At 43.1% G+C, this 13,393-nt stretch overlaps 1 protein-coding gene across 4 annotated transcripts; it reads left to right on the plus strand.

Moving 5' to 3' along the window:
* Positions 1–907: 907 nt before the first annotated feature.
* LOC311140746 (atrial natriuretic peptide receptor 1-like) lies at positions 908–7,257 on the plus strand. 4 transcript variants are annotated; one of them, XM_084175960.1, is made up of 16 exons: positions 908–981; positions 1,520–1,776; positions 2,037–2,129; positions 3,053–3,282; positions 3,393–3,467; positions 3,614–3,664; positions 3,758–3,808; positions 3,965–4,063; positions 4,169–4,222; positions 5,003–5,171; positions 5,466–5,612; positions 5,714–5,837; positions 5,966–6,034; positions 6,162–6,336; positions 6,432–6,530; positions 6,668–7,257. In XM_084175960.1, the coding sequence occupies exons 9-16, from the start codon at positions 4,210–4,212 to the stop codon at positions 6,823–6,825; spliced, it is 954 nt and encodes a 317-aa protein (XP_084032086.1). In that variant the 5' UTR covers positions 908–981; positions 1,520–1,776; positions 2,037–2,129; positions 3,053–3,282; positions 3,393–3,467; positions 3,614–3,664; positions 3,758–3,808; positions 3,965–4,063; positions 4,169–4,209; the 3' UTR covers positions 6,826–7,257. The 4 variants fall into 4 exon arrangements, with proteins under 4 accessions (XP_084032086.1, XP_084032084.1, XP_084032085.1 ...); XM_084175958.1 differs by lacking the exon at positions 4,169–4,222 and having other exon boundaries at positions 911–981; positions 3,965–4,089; XM_084175959.1 differs by lacking the exons at positions 5,003–5,171; positions 5,466–5,612; positions 5,714–5,837; ... (2 more) ...; positions 6,432–6,530; positions 6,668–7,257 and having other exon boundaries at positions 914–981; positions 4,169–4,381.
* Positions 7,258–13,393: the final 6,136 nt, after the last annotated feature.

Genomic DNA, 13,393 nt, shown 5'->3' on the forward strand with positions numbered 1-13,393 from the left:
GTCACTTTGGAGCCTGGGGTTCCCTGACTTGTATGCTATGGATATCTGTAAATTGGAGAGAGCATATTCTGAGTTTACAAACAAGTTGAATTGACACTAAATACATTAATATCTTGATTTGGAAGGCTGAGGGTGAACTTTGACCAGTACTGAACATTATAAAGCACTTTTTTAGAATGGCTTTAACAGGCAAAACCAGTCCACTTTGACTAACATTTTAGGATAAAAGTAGCTTAAACGTGTTTATTGTAAAGAATACAATACTAATACTCACAGTTTCCATTTCAGGCATTCATATGTAGAAAATTTAATTTTTAAAAAAGCTTTCAATGGAAGTTTGCTGATAAAAGCAGTTATTTTAAGTTTCATCCGTAGCTATGTTTATTCTATATTCATATACTTTGTTGGTGCTTCTCCAAGGATTCTGGAACGATGCATCATAATCGAGGTGCGCATAGATAGATTTTTGGAGCATCCATTCCTAGTAGCTCGCAGCTTTACTGTCATATGGTTGGTTTCAGATATCAAGGTGCAAGATTATCCAGATCCCTCCAAATAAATAACATAAATAGAGTAATGTTTTGGGGTATTTTTTTTCTTCTTCTTTTTTTTAACAAACAACCACGACAAATAATCTAATAAATAATCTAAGTGCGTGTGTGTGCATGTGCGCAATTGTTAATGTTTCCTCCATCCATAAAAACCACAACTGTAAGAAAACCACAACTGTAAGAAAACAACTTGAAAGATGTGTGTGGTTAATAACACAAACATTTACTGTAGGATGCTGAACCAACGTGAACTGAATGGCATACCACAACCATTTCACTGCCGATAGCAGGCCTACCGTACTTGAGGTAGGATCTGTAACGCTATTGGAAAATTAACTGGGGATGGATTCATGTGTGACACGCGGGAAAGGGCGCTGTAAAGATTTGCTTAGCTCGCTAGCTTCTCATGGCACGAAATGCCGATTTGCGGGTAAGTGATACCAATAAAGTTACTACATTGGAAAGGTCAATGTACTGACATCCTAGAAAAGTCGGGCGTCCAGTTTCGAGACACACAAACACACAAGGTTACTTGTTCACAAATATAAGTCGTTAGATAGCAAGCTAATAACAACAACACAAGCTAACTAACGTTACCAAACAACTACATCAGGGTCATTAGCGTGACTTGTATCATAAGATTATTTTAGCTACTAAGAAATGTTTTATATATCTGTGTTGACTTGGTTGTGCTTTTTATACTCTAACCTCAGCGCAACCGAGAAAGTGGCACAACTAGCCTGCTAACTTGGCTAGCTAATAACAGCTAACTAGATAGTAGCTTGGATTTGCACACAAATGAGACACAGCTAGCTGTCTTACTCGGCTATATTAATTTTGTCTCGCTAGTAACTACTGCAAATGTTTCATCCTATTGTCTTATTCTATAACAAAGTACATTTTACAGTCTGCTAACGTTAGACCCCCTCATGTAACTGTAACGTTAAGCTGTTGTGGTGTTCTTTCAGGCCTCGAAGCATGAAAGGCCAGAAACGCAAATCGAGCACCCCAGAACCACGGCCCATGCGTTCTAAAGCCTTAAAGAGGGATGAGACAACTTGTGCCCCCCAGATCTCCAATGGTGGTCCACTCTGCACTCTCTCTGTTAACAGACATATCTCCATACCCACCCCAGCTAAGGGAAAGGGCTCTGGGATGACGGTCCCAGATGGGCTGTCACCAAGGAGGAACTCTCCCAGGTTCAAGCAGAAGCCTGTTGCTTCAGGTATGGAGGGATGAGAAAGGGAAGGGGGAATGGAGAACTAGAGGAAGGAATGACAAGTAACACATAGTGTGTGTTGCGGAGATATGAAGGGATGTGGGAGTTTGTGTGCAGGGGAATTTCATTGGTTTTACATGCTTCGGTGGTGGGAATGTGATCAACTCCTATCTCATGGAGTATTCATCAGTCTGAATACCTGTACTTGGCTGGTTGGTGGGGAATTTCTCATTGTTAAATCTTTGTTTGTTTTGTGTCTGCTGCAGGTCAGCTTATGAATGGGGAGGATTGTCAGCGATCTCCCAGCCCCTTCGAGGCAGAGGAAGAGGACACAGGACTGGGCCTGGTAATCACCTTAGGTGAGCTTCTCAACTCTGCTTCTTGTGACACGCCAAATAGACAAGACCAATTTCCAAAAACAACCCCCCCCCCAAACATTTTATTTTGAATAGTAGAATACACATGTTGCCCTTTCGAAATTTGGTTGTGCATCAGCAGTATTTCTCTTGTTATGTCAGTCACTGACAGTCCCTCAATTAGCCCATGTCAGCAAAAAAAATGTTGACTGGTAAGTTATTCTAGCCAGCTATCTAAACTTGTAGTAATCATGGGCCTCCTGTAGCTCAGTTGGTAGAGCATGGCACTACGGGGGAGGGGCAGTATGAAAAAAAAATAATATATATATGCACTCTGGATAAGAGCGTCTGCTAAATGACAAAAATGTAATGGTCAAATTAACAACCTGGGGAAATTGCAGGAAATTAGCTATAAAACTGCAAATTGTTCTCTGCCCCATGGCATTTTTTAAAAAATTGCATGAAATGAGTTATTAAATTGCTCAATCTTCTCTCCGCCCCATGACAAAATATGTAGAATTGCAGCAAACTTGCTTTCAAACCCCTTGGCAAAATGCTTTCACACCCCTTGGCAAAATGTGTGGAATTGCAGGAAATTAGCTCTCTCCGCTGTCAAGTGGGGGGCCGCTAAAATGTTTTGCTCCCAACAAAATGTCACTTAGTGTCCCCAAAAGGCTAGGGCCTGCTCTGACTGCATGTGTGGGTATGGATGTTGGTACGCAGACCCGCGAGCCACTGCAGCCCCTCATGAGGAGTTCAGATTTTTTTGTGGCCCCCACCCCCATCAAAGTTGCTCATCCCTGCTCTATAGGAAGTGGACATACCCACCATTTTGGAAACACTGAATCAGATTTGTAGTGTATGAGAATTGGATTTCATGTTTCTGTTTTGATGTGCACAAATTCATTACTTACTTCTGTCTGAAGATGGAGAGGATTGTGGGGGCCAGAGGCTGATGACGAGGAAGAGCAGCTCAAAAATGAAGAGCGCTTTAGACAATGGGCAGGATGAGGGACACTCTGTGGCTGGAAAAAGGTCGTCGGAAGATTCATCCAGTGACAGCGAGGAGGATGAGTTTGAGCAGCTGGATATGGATCTGGAGAGGAAGTCACACCAACACAACTTGACCTCGGTCAATGTCCGGACCATCCTCCACGTGAGTTAGCTTGAGTCTCAATCCAGGCAAAAGAGGGGTTAATGCTAACTGCCAAGTACTAATGTTAGTGTTGAAAATGTTTGACTGACACTTGTGAATGTTGCCCTCAGGAGGTGATAACCAACGAGCATGTAGTGGCCATGATGAAAGCAGCCATCCAGGAGACGCAGGACCTACCCCTATTTGTGAGTGTCAACTTACAGCAAGTAATACTGACAGTACAACTCAGAAATTGGTTGCTAATATCACTTGGGAGTTGCATGTTTTAAATAATTTCTCTCTCCTCTTCCTGAATTCAATGTTGTTTTTATCTTCTATTTGCTTCCCTCAGGAGCCCAAGATGACCCGCTCCAGACTGAAGGAGGTGGTAGAAAAGGGGGTGGTGAGTGTCCAGTAACACAACTTGCAGCAACCTTTTAATATTTTTTCCTGGGTGCATCTCAATAGTCTAAAGTGGCTTCCTCTTCTCTTGCAGGGCATCCCCACCTGGAATATTTCTCCTATCAAAAGGGCCCTTGAAGTGAAGGTATGTCCCTGTCACACATAGCGCTAGTGTCATGTCAAATATTTTCTGTGAGCAAAGTCCTTTATTACTCCTCACTATTGTGTGCAGTCTCTGTTGCTTTGTCTATCTCTGTTTCGCTCTTTCCCACTTTCATCTCACGCCCTACTTTCTCCCCAGCCCCCCCAGTTTGTTGACATCCCTCTGGAGGAGGAGGAGGACTCCTCTGATGAAGAGTACTGCCCCGATGAGGATGAGGAGGATGAGACTGCAGAGGAGGTGTGGAAAAGCTCCATCTCTGCTCCGTTAGTCAATTCATTTTTGTTCCATCAAAAGTGTGTGCTATATGACTAAGATGTCATGCCTGTGACTTTGTTGTTTCAGACGTTTTGGAGCGACGTGGACAGCACAGCCTCGTCCCCACGATGTGCCCGAGGGGTGTGTGTGTGTGTGCGTGCGTGTGTGTGTGTGTGCGTGCATGTGCTTGCATGCTTAATTTTTTTCTGAAATAGGGCAGAAATAGGGGAAGAGGGTGAGAAATTATAAAAGTGTGAACGAGAGGATAGAATAAATTGGGAGGGAGAGATAATGGAAAGATTGTGAAAGCATAGATATGAACACAATGGAAAGGAAATTGGACTGGAATCTCTGAGAAGATGAAAGCGGAAGGAATGACACTAGATAGAAAATATGACATTTCACCATCTATAGGAATGCTTTATACACTGAAAATATTAAGAACTCCTTCCTAATATTGAGCCTCAATTCGTCGGGGCATGGACTCTACAAGGCGTCGAAAGCGTTCCACAGGGATGCTAGCCCATCTTGACTCCAATGCTTCCCACAGTTGTTTCAAGTTAGCTGGATGTCCTTTGAGTGGTGGACCATTCTTGATACACACGGGAAACTGTTGAGCGTGAAAAACACAGCAGCGCTGCAGTTCTTGACACAAACCGGTGCTCCTTGCACCTACTACCATACCCTGTTCAAAGGCACTTAAATATTTTGTCTTGCCCATTCACCCTCTGAATGGCACGCATACACAATCCATGTCTCAATTGTCTCAAGGCTTAAAAATCCTTCTTTAACCTGTCTCCTCCCCTTCATCTACACTGATTTTGAAGTGGATTTAACAAGTGACATCAATACGGGATTCACCTGGTCAGTCTATGTCATGGAAAGAGCATAATGTTTTGTACACTCCCCTTCTTCCTCTAGAAATCATGGACCGGGTGGCTCTGGGTGAGTGGCCATGCCTGCGGCCTGCAGTCAACCCTCAGATCCACAGCCAGGAGCTGGGCCAACTCATGCAGCGCTGCTGGGCAGAGGAGCCCACAGAGAGGCCCGAGTTCAACCACATTAAACTGCTGCTGCGCAAACAGAACAGGTGGGTGTAGGGGGGTGGAAGTGGGGAGAGTGAGTGAGTGTTCGTTGATGTCATTAATGTCTGTGGGTCTCATTTTACATTTACCTTTTAGTCATTTAGCAGACGCTCTTATCCAGAGCGGCTTACAGTTAGTGAGTGCATACATTTTTCATACTGGCCCCCCGTGGGAATCGAACCCACAACTCTGGCGTTGCAAGCGCCATGCTCTACCAACTGAGCTACTCCAAAAAAAGAGTATGACTATATCTGTGTGTGTGCGTGTGTGTGCGTGTGCGTGTATGTGTGTGTGTGTAGGGAGTGCAGCACTAACATCCTGGATAACCTGCTGTCCCGTATGGAGCAGTATGCTAACAACCTGGAGGAGCTGGTGGAGGAGAGAACCCAGGCCTACCACGAGGAGAAACGCAAGGCTGAGGCTCTGCTCTACCAGATACTACCACAGTGAGTCAATGCTATACACAAACACACACACACACAGTAAGTCAATGCTATACACACACACAAACACACACAGTGCGTAATGTTACCGTCTGTACCTGCAGTTCAGTGGCGGAGCAGCTAAAGAGAGGGGAGACGGTGCAGGCCGAGGCCTTTGATTCAGTCACCATCTACTTCAGTGACATTGTGGGCTTCACAGCCATATCAGCTGAGAGCACACCAATGCAGGTGAGAGCACGAGCACATTGTGACACTACTCCCACAGTGTGACAAGTTACAAAGGTAGACCTTACAAGGGAGGCCATAGTCATACCCAACAATTCCCATTCTGCTCTAAAGTTGTTTTGCCCCTTTAGGTTGTGACCCTGCTCAATGACCTCTACACCTGTTTCGATGCCATCATTGACAACTTTGATGTTTACAAGGTAACATTATATTTCTCATCAATGTGCAGATGAAGGAAAGGATAAGAGGAGAGGAAGCCTCTATTGAGATGCTCCATTAGGACACACACTGACCTCCCTGCCCCTGCTGTCTCTGTGGCGCCCCCAGGTGGAGACCATCGGCGATGCCTACATGGTGGTGTCCGGCCTGCCAGTGAGGAACGGGAAGCTACACGGCCGAGAGATCGCCCGCATGGCCCTGGCTCTGCTCAATGCTGTACGCACCTTTAAAATACGCCACCGGCCTGACCAGCAGCTCAAACTGCGTATCGGCATCCACAGCGGTGAGCGGCACGCGATGGTCACATACTAACAGACACAGTGATGATATACCAATTTCAGTTGTGTGATTGACCAATTCACTCCACTCTATATTCAGGCCCGGTGTGTGCAGGAGTGGTGGGGCTGAAGATGCCACGGTACTGTCTGTTTGGAGACACAGTTAACACCTCTTCACGACTGGAGTCCAATGGAGAAGGTAAGCCGCCAAGTAGTCATACAACATGTGGGTTTTAAATCAGGGATTCAAGTTCCACAGTCCCGCTGGTTTTTATATCTCTGTGATAGTTAATTGATTGATGAATGATTGCTCCCCTCACGTTCTCTCCCTCACAGCGCTGAAGATCCATGTGTCTGCGGCCACGCGTGACGTCCTGCAGGAGTTCAACTGCTTCCAGCTGGAGCTGAGAGGAGACGTGGAGATGAAGGGGAAGGGGAAAATGACCACCTACTGGCTACTGGGAGAGAGCAAGAGCAACGAGTCAACGAGCTAAGGGGACGAGCCAAGGGAAGGAGGGCAGGAGGCCAGGAAACCATCAGTCAGGAGGATAGGGATGAAGGTCATAAATGAAGAAGTGGTAGAGGCAAACGTCAGCAAATAATGGGAACCACTGATTGAAGTTCTGGAGCAAGTGAACAAATGAAGAGGCCTGGTGAATGAATGAGGTGGGGAGGGGGGAGGAAGATGAGGAAGAGGACAAGGAAGGAGGAGAAGGAGGATGTGGAGAACTTTCTTCACTTTATCCCTCCTGCACTCGAACATCTAGATTCTAAGGACATATAGAAAGCTACATGCTCTGAGAGTGTGTGTGTGATGTTCTGTGTATAAGTTTGTCCAGTTTTATTTCGATGTTGGAGGTTTTGGATGCAACACTGATGGTATTTTAGATCGGATGAAAATAAATTGGTTCACAAACAAACCTTTACAGGAGGTTGTGGATATTGCTACCTGATGGTCACATTATGTAACTGTTTTTTAAATATTTTATGAGTACACTGGGCACAGACGTCAGTTCAACGTCTAGTTATGATTTAAATGTGGTTGAGTTGTCAACTAATGTGAATTCAACGTGAAGTCAGCAACAAATGTCACTGTGTCATTGGATTTAGGTTAAGAGTTGGGTGAAAAAAATACGAAATGCCCTTACATTGATTACTTTTTGCAAATCCAATCAGTTTTCCACATTGATTCAACATCAACACATACATTTTTGGGGTTGAAATGACATGGAAATTACGTTCAAACTGCTGTTGGCCAGTGGGATTAATCATTTGATTAATTTCCATGGTAGTGTTTGTGATCATGTATCCCCAGATCCCAACCACAATAACTGAGCCTACTCTGGAGTTGAAATGACTTGTGTTATATGTGTGTGTGTGTTTCTAATGTCTCATATCAGTGTATATGATTTGTCTGTTTACAGTCATATCAGTCTTATTATTTTGTACAATACAGATGTTGTTTATTTCTCAATAGATTACTTTTCTATTGCCTAAAGGGCAATTCACAGAAATGCACTTAACAAACATCCTCTTACTCTGGTGAAATAAAGTCAAGCATCCCACTTCTTTGGCACCATATACAATTTCATTATTCTCATGTACAATTGCCTATGAATCTGTGTAATATGATTCAGTGTTATGCATTATTGTTGTTAGTGAAACATACAGCTGAGCTTACATCATACACATTGAAAGTGGCATGACTTTGATCAGTACAGGTAACTGCCAAAATAATGGAAACACTTGAGTAAATGATGGATACGAATTATATTGATAGCAGGTGCTTCCACACAGGTGTGGTTCGTTAATTAAGCAATTAACATTCCATCATTCTTAGGGTCATGTATACAAATGCTGGGCAGGCCATTATTTTTGCTACCATGGCTATGCCCCCCATAGGATGACAATGCCCCCATCCACAGGGCACGAGTGGTCACTGAATGGTTTGATGAGCATGAAAACGATGTAAACCATATGCCATGGTCGTCTCAGTGACCAGATCTTGACCCAATTGAATACTTATGGGATATTCTTGAGCGTTTTCCACCACTATCAACAAAACACCAAATAATGTAATTTCTCGTGGAAGAATGATGTCGCATCCCTCCAAAAGAGTTCAGGACACTTGTAGAATTTATGCTAAGGTAAATTGAAGCTGTTCTGGCTCAACACCCTATTAACCCTCCCGTTGTCCTAGGGTCAAAATGACCCGCCACTGTGTTGAACCAACTTTATTTAATTTTTATATTTTTTGGATCATTTGTGAGAAGGAGGCAGTAATACTTTCTTTAAAGTCTCACTGCCTCCTTCTCACAAATGATCCCAAAAATATAAACATTTAATAAAGTTGGTTCAACACAGTGGCGGGTCATTTTGACCCTAGGACAACGGGAGGGTTAAGATACTTTATGTTGGTGTTTCCTTTATTTTGGCAGTTACCTGTATTGAACAGTAATTGAAGACTGGTAACTGTTTTCTGCTGGAAAGACAGGCTCTTGACAGAGGCAAGCTTTATGAAAATTGTGGATGGACAGCTGGACACACAGGCTCCTGATTTCCTCAATGCATTTGTCTGAACTGCTACTCTGAAAACACCCCTGGAATAAAATGAAGAGGTCACCAGGAAACTCTTAGAAATGGTACACACTGAGAACCTCTATAACTTTGCAATAACAAACCGTGTCGAAAGGACTAAATGAATTCTGGGGTAGATGTGTATAAAGTGCCATATTTTGGTTTAGTGTTCACAGTAAGCTTTGAGTTTGAGATTAATGGAGAATGGTATTGTTTTTTTGCGTATCAAGCCAGCAGTGTTCATCTGTTCAGAAGTGTTGAACAGATCAATAATGTCTGTAAGACCTCATATATCAGCCTGTCGACATGTATTTTCTCCTCGTGTTTTTCGGTTTGAATCAGTAAATATGGTATATGTGTATTAGTGGCTGTTTTAGTTCTGTGTGTCCCTATCAGTGGTAGCGTGTATGTAAGTGTATTCACTATTCAGAGCGTGTGTGAGAGGAGGGTAAAAAAAATCAGCCACCTTTACAAGTCTTTAACAGGTATGTTTTCTCCACCAAACTCTTACATCACTTACCGAATGTCATTTAAACTATATCTGATCCCCACTTTCACTATCAATTATCTTTAGATTACTTAATTAAACCCTCCTCTAATCCAGGGCAGCCTAGACAAAATGAGCAATACTGTAGTTTAGCGTTCTTTCTCCCTGTCTCTCTCCCTCTATTCTCTTTCTCAGTCAATCATCTCGGACTGACTAATCTCTCTCCCCAAGGATCAAATGTAACCCTTTCCTTTAGATCATAGCCCAAAGGTGGATATTAGGATAAGCCTTAAACTGTAACCTGTCATCCATCATAAGGTAATGTAGTCGTTATCTAATGAGACTTGAAGCCTGTGAAGTATGTGTTTGATCTCTGTAACATCAAGTGCTTGAGTGAAGTAGAAAATGTATATAACTGTTTCTATTGTAGCTTTGAAATACAGTACCTAAACATTATTTTACTCTATTTCATTGAGCTTGCTTGTTGTTTGACTCATTTCAACTGTCATATTTATTGGGGTAAAAACTCAAATAGACCATGTAAAAATATATATATTTTTAATGCATTCATTTCTTCAAGTCAAGAGCATGGGTAAGTTTGCACAGAAGGAAAAGAGGCCATATAGTAGGACAGTATACTGAACAGTGTGTTCAAATGTTTGTGAAATGTATCTGGGAACCCTGGACAATGTTGTGGATTGAAAGAACAGCATTATTATTTAATTTGACTGTAATATCTCATATGGCACATCATGGGCGACTTTTAAAAACTAATTTCCTGCAATTCTACAAAGTTTGACATGACTTACTATGCCTCTCTTGAGGGGTATATGGAGGGGTGTTTTGAAAACACAGTATAAGTGGAAGCCTCATACCCAAATAATACTCATACCCAAATAATGTTGTTGACTCCTATACTTGTATTTGTGGCCAAAGCATACATTTGAGAAGAAAAAAAACACTTCAAAAACCCACCTCAAACTTATATCTCAAACAGACTGTTTCCTAAATACTTGCTATTTCCCCCTGAGGAGGATGAGTTGGCCAATCAGTGGTCTATTGGCATGAATAATTTTAATGACCGGTATATGCCCACACGAGGACGACGAATCGACCTGTTCTGATATTGGGGGCATCCCCGGTGGCAATTTCGCTTATGTGGCACATCAACAGTCTGACGCCTGGATCCTTGTCCCCACAATGTTGTCGCTCTGCACAAATGGAGCGTCTCTTTTCGCCGACCGCTGACTGCGGTACATTGTCCGAACTGAAGCCAGGCGCTTCTTGAATAGTCGCTTTATTTGTCTATTCCACCGGGAACCCAGTGGCAGAGATCCGGGATGATCAGTGTCCAGACAGAGATGCGCAGAATGTGGATCGTTCTCCGACTGACTTGAGGCGAAACGGTGAGTTGACGCCGCGTTGTACGAAAAGGAGTGCGCTATCCTCCTTGCGCCAGGGATGTTTAAAAAATCTGATAGAGGGCTTTGGGTCTGAGTTTTAGTCGACGAGGGTGTGCTGGCCCATTGTGTCCCGTTGATCATGCAAGGCTGTGTCAAGTCATCTTTGAAAAATAATGACTCCCTTCTTCGGACGCAGGGGCTTTCGCCCAGAGTGAGGAAGCCATATGGCGTTGTGATTTTGGGTAAATGCGGAAGAGACATTGCCGCCCGTGTCGTTGGATCCACCAAATCTTCTCTTACCATGTATTGATGCTCCGGGATAGGACCGTCGTGATTCAGTGCTCGACAGAAGACAGATGTGGAGCGCGGCAACAGTGGAATTGTATAGCGACGTGGGTAGACCAGCGCGCATCCTTTCCGGTCCCTAGGAGTTTGCAGACATCGTGCGTGGCGCGCCTGTCCCAGGGGCGGAATGGTAAACTTTGGGATGCGGTCAGGTGTCATCACCATGTCCTTTAAATATATATGTTTTGTCTTTGCAGCCGTCTGGGTCGGTTGGAGTCGCATTTGCGTTGACATTTCCGATTTTTCTGAATGGGATCCGATTACTTTTACGCACATCAACTTTTATGCACATCCACTTTTACGCACATTCAGACGGCGTTAACGAAGCCAGTAGACCTCACTGTTGGCCTGCTGTAGCTTATCGTTTGGAGAAGAGAATGCCACTGTTTTACACTTTCTAATCTTTTTTTTTCTGTTGATTTAGTGTAAGACTTGAGGACCATATTCGACTGCAGACTAGACAAGGAATGGAGGAGTGTCCAATTTCTCGGAGATATGCTTCTGAAGTGACAGATAAAGCAGTGCCCATATATTTAAATTACAGGTATATCACATGCCTCAATGGTTCCCATGAACTATCACCTACTTCCTGACGTCAATAAACTGTGTCTTTTTCAGTCAGTCAACATCTGAACTGACCCCTCCCACGGGGTTGTCTAACAGATGCCCTTGCCATACTGAAGTTAACTTTATAAGCACCCCTGTGCATTCAAATCATCAATGACACTGTCATAAACCATTATTTTATAAGTGCTAAAAGATTACGAAAACGTTCAACCATTAATCGTGTTGATTAATGGTTTATAGAGCACAAACAAAACCTAACTAGGTGGTCCTCTGTAGCTCAATTGGTAGAGCATGGCGCTTGTAACGCCAGGGTAGTGGGTTCAATCCCCGACACCACCCATACGTAGAAAAAAAGTATGCACACATGACTGTAAGTCTGCTAAATGGCATATTATTATTATATCAAGCATTGAAGATTTTATCAGCAGTATAGCTCTAGGATGGTTACATTACTACATTACATGTCCAATGGGCAGCTCTCTCTGGCTGTTGTTGCTAAGAATAGTGAATCAAAACTGATGACTGTTATGTCAAGTTTTTGTTACCAACTTTATTTGTTGCAATCTTCAAGTTAAGAACTATTCTTGCGTGCATATGTGTGATCGGCTATGTGGCTGGGTGCAAATACATATGAGTAAATATCAATGACTCTCAACTTCTTCTGGCTGGGAGGGATATTGAAGAAGCTTTTGGATGAGTTGAGTTCTACTCGTTCCAGCTGGCTGTCTGCTCTTTTCGGTCCCCTTCCAGATGCCTCTAAGGTACATGTTCTTTCTCCTTCCATCTGGCTGGCTGTTCTCTTTTGCCCCTTGTTGCTAGCCGCCTTATCTGATGTACGGACACTCTGGCTGGCTGTTGTCTTCAGTCCACTGCTGCCATGGGCGGGTTTTGTCCCCTGTCGCAACTTGATGAGCTTGAGGATCCATTTAGGCCTCTGCAGCTGGCTCCATTTCTTTTCCATCTCCTTTCTTTTCATTTCTTTCTTTTTGATATCTTCCAATCTTTTAATTTCTTTATTTTTTATGTTGTTCAGCTGCTTCTCTGTCAAGGGGCAGCCAATCTTCCTCAGGATCATCCTGATTTCATTGGGGTTACTGGAGTCAACAAGCAGGATGGACTCATATAGGACTTTAGCCTTTTGGGGCTTTCGGGGGTGGTACAGGTCAGCAGTAGCGCTGTGAGTGGCTTTTCCCTTTGAGCCAAAAGATGGAGGTGTGGCTTCGCTGTTACCCCTGGAGACCAGAAACTTGACCTCTAGGCCTCTGTCACTTTGGAGCCTGGGGTTCCCTGACTTGTATGCTATGGATATCTGTAAATTGGAGAGAGCATATTCTGAGTTTACAAACAAGTTGAATTGACACTAAATACATTAATATCTTGATTTGGAAGGCTGAGGGTGAACTTTGACCAGTACTGAACATTATAAAGCACTTTTTTAGAATGGCTTTAACAGGCAAAACCAGTCCACTTTGACTAACATTTTAGGATAAAAGTAGCTTAAACGTGTTTATTGTAAAGAATACAATACTAATACTCACAGTTTCCATTTCAGGCATTCATATGTAGAAAATTTAATTTTTAAAAAAGCTTTCAATGGAAGTTTGCTGATAAAAGCAGTTATTTTAAGTTTCATCCGTAGCTATGTTTATTCTATATTCATATACTTTGTTGGTGCTTCTCCAA

This window comes from Coregonus lavaretus, assembly GCF_964263955.1.
Source record: "Coregonus lavaretus genome assembly, chromosome: 13".
NCBI lineage: Eukaryota > Metazoa > Chordata > Actinopteri > Salmoniformes > Salmonidae > Coregonus > Coregonus lavaretus.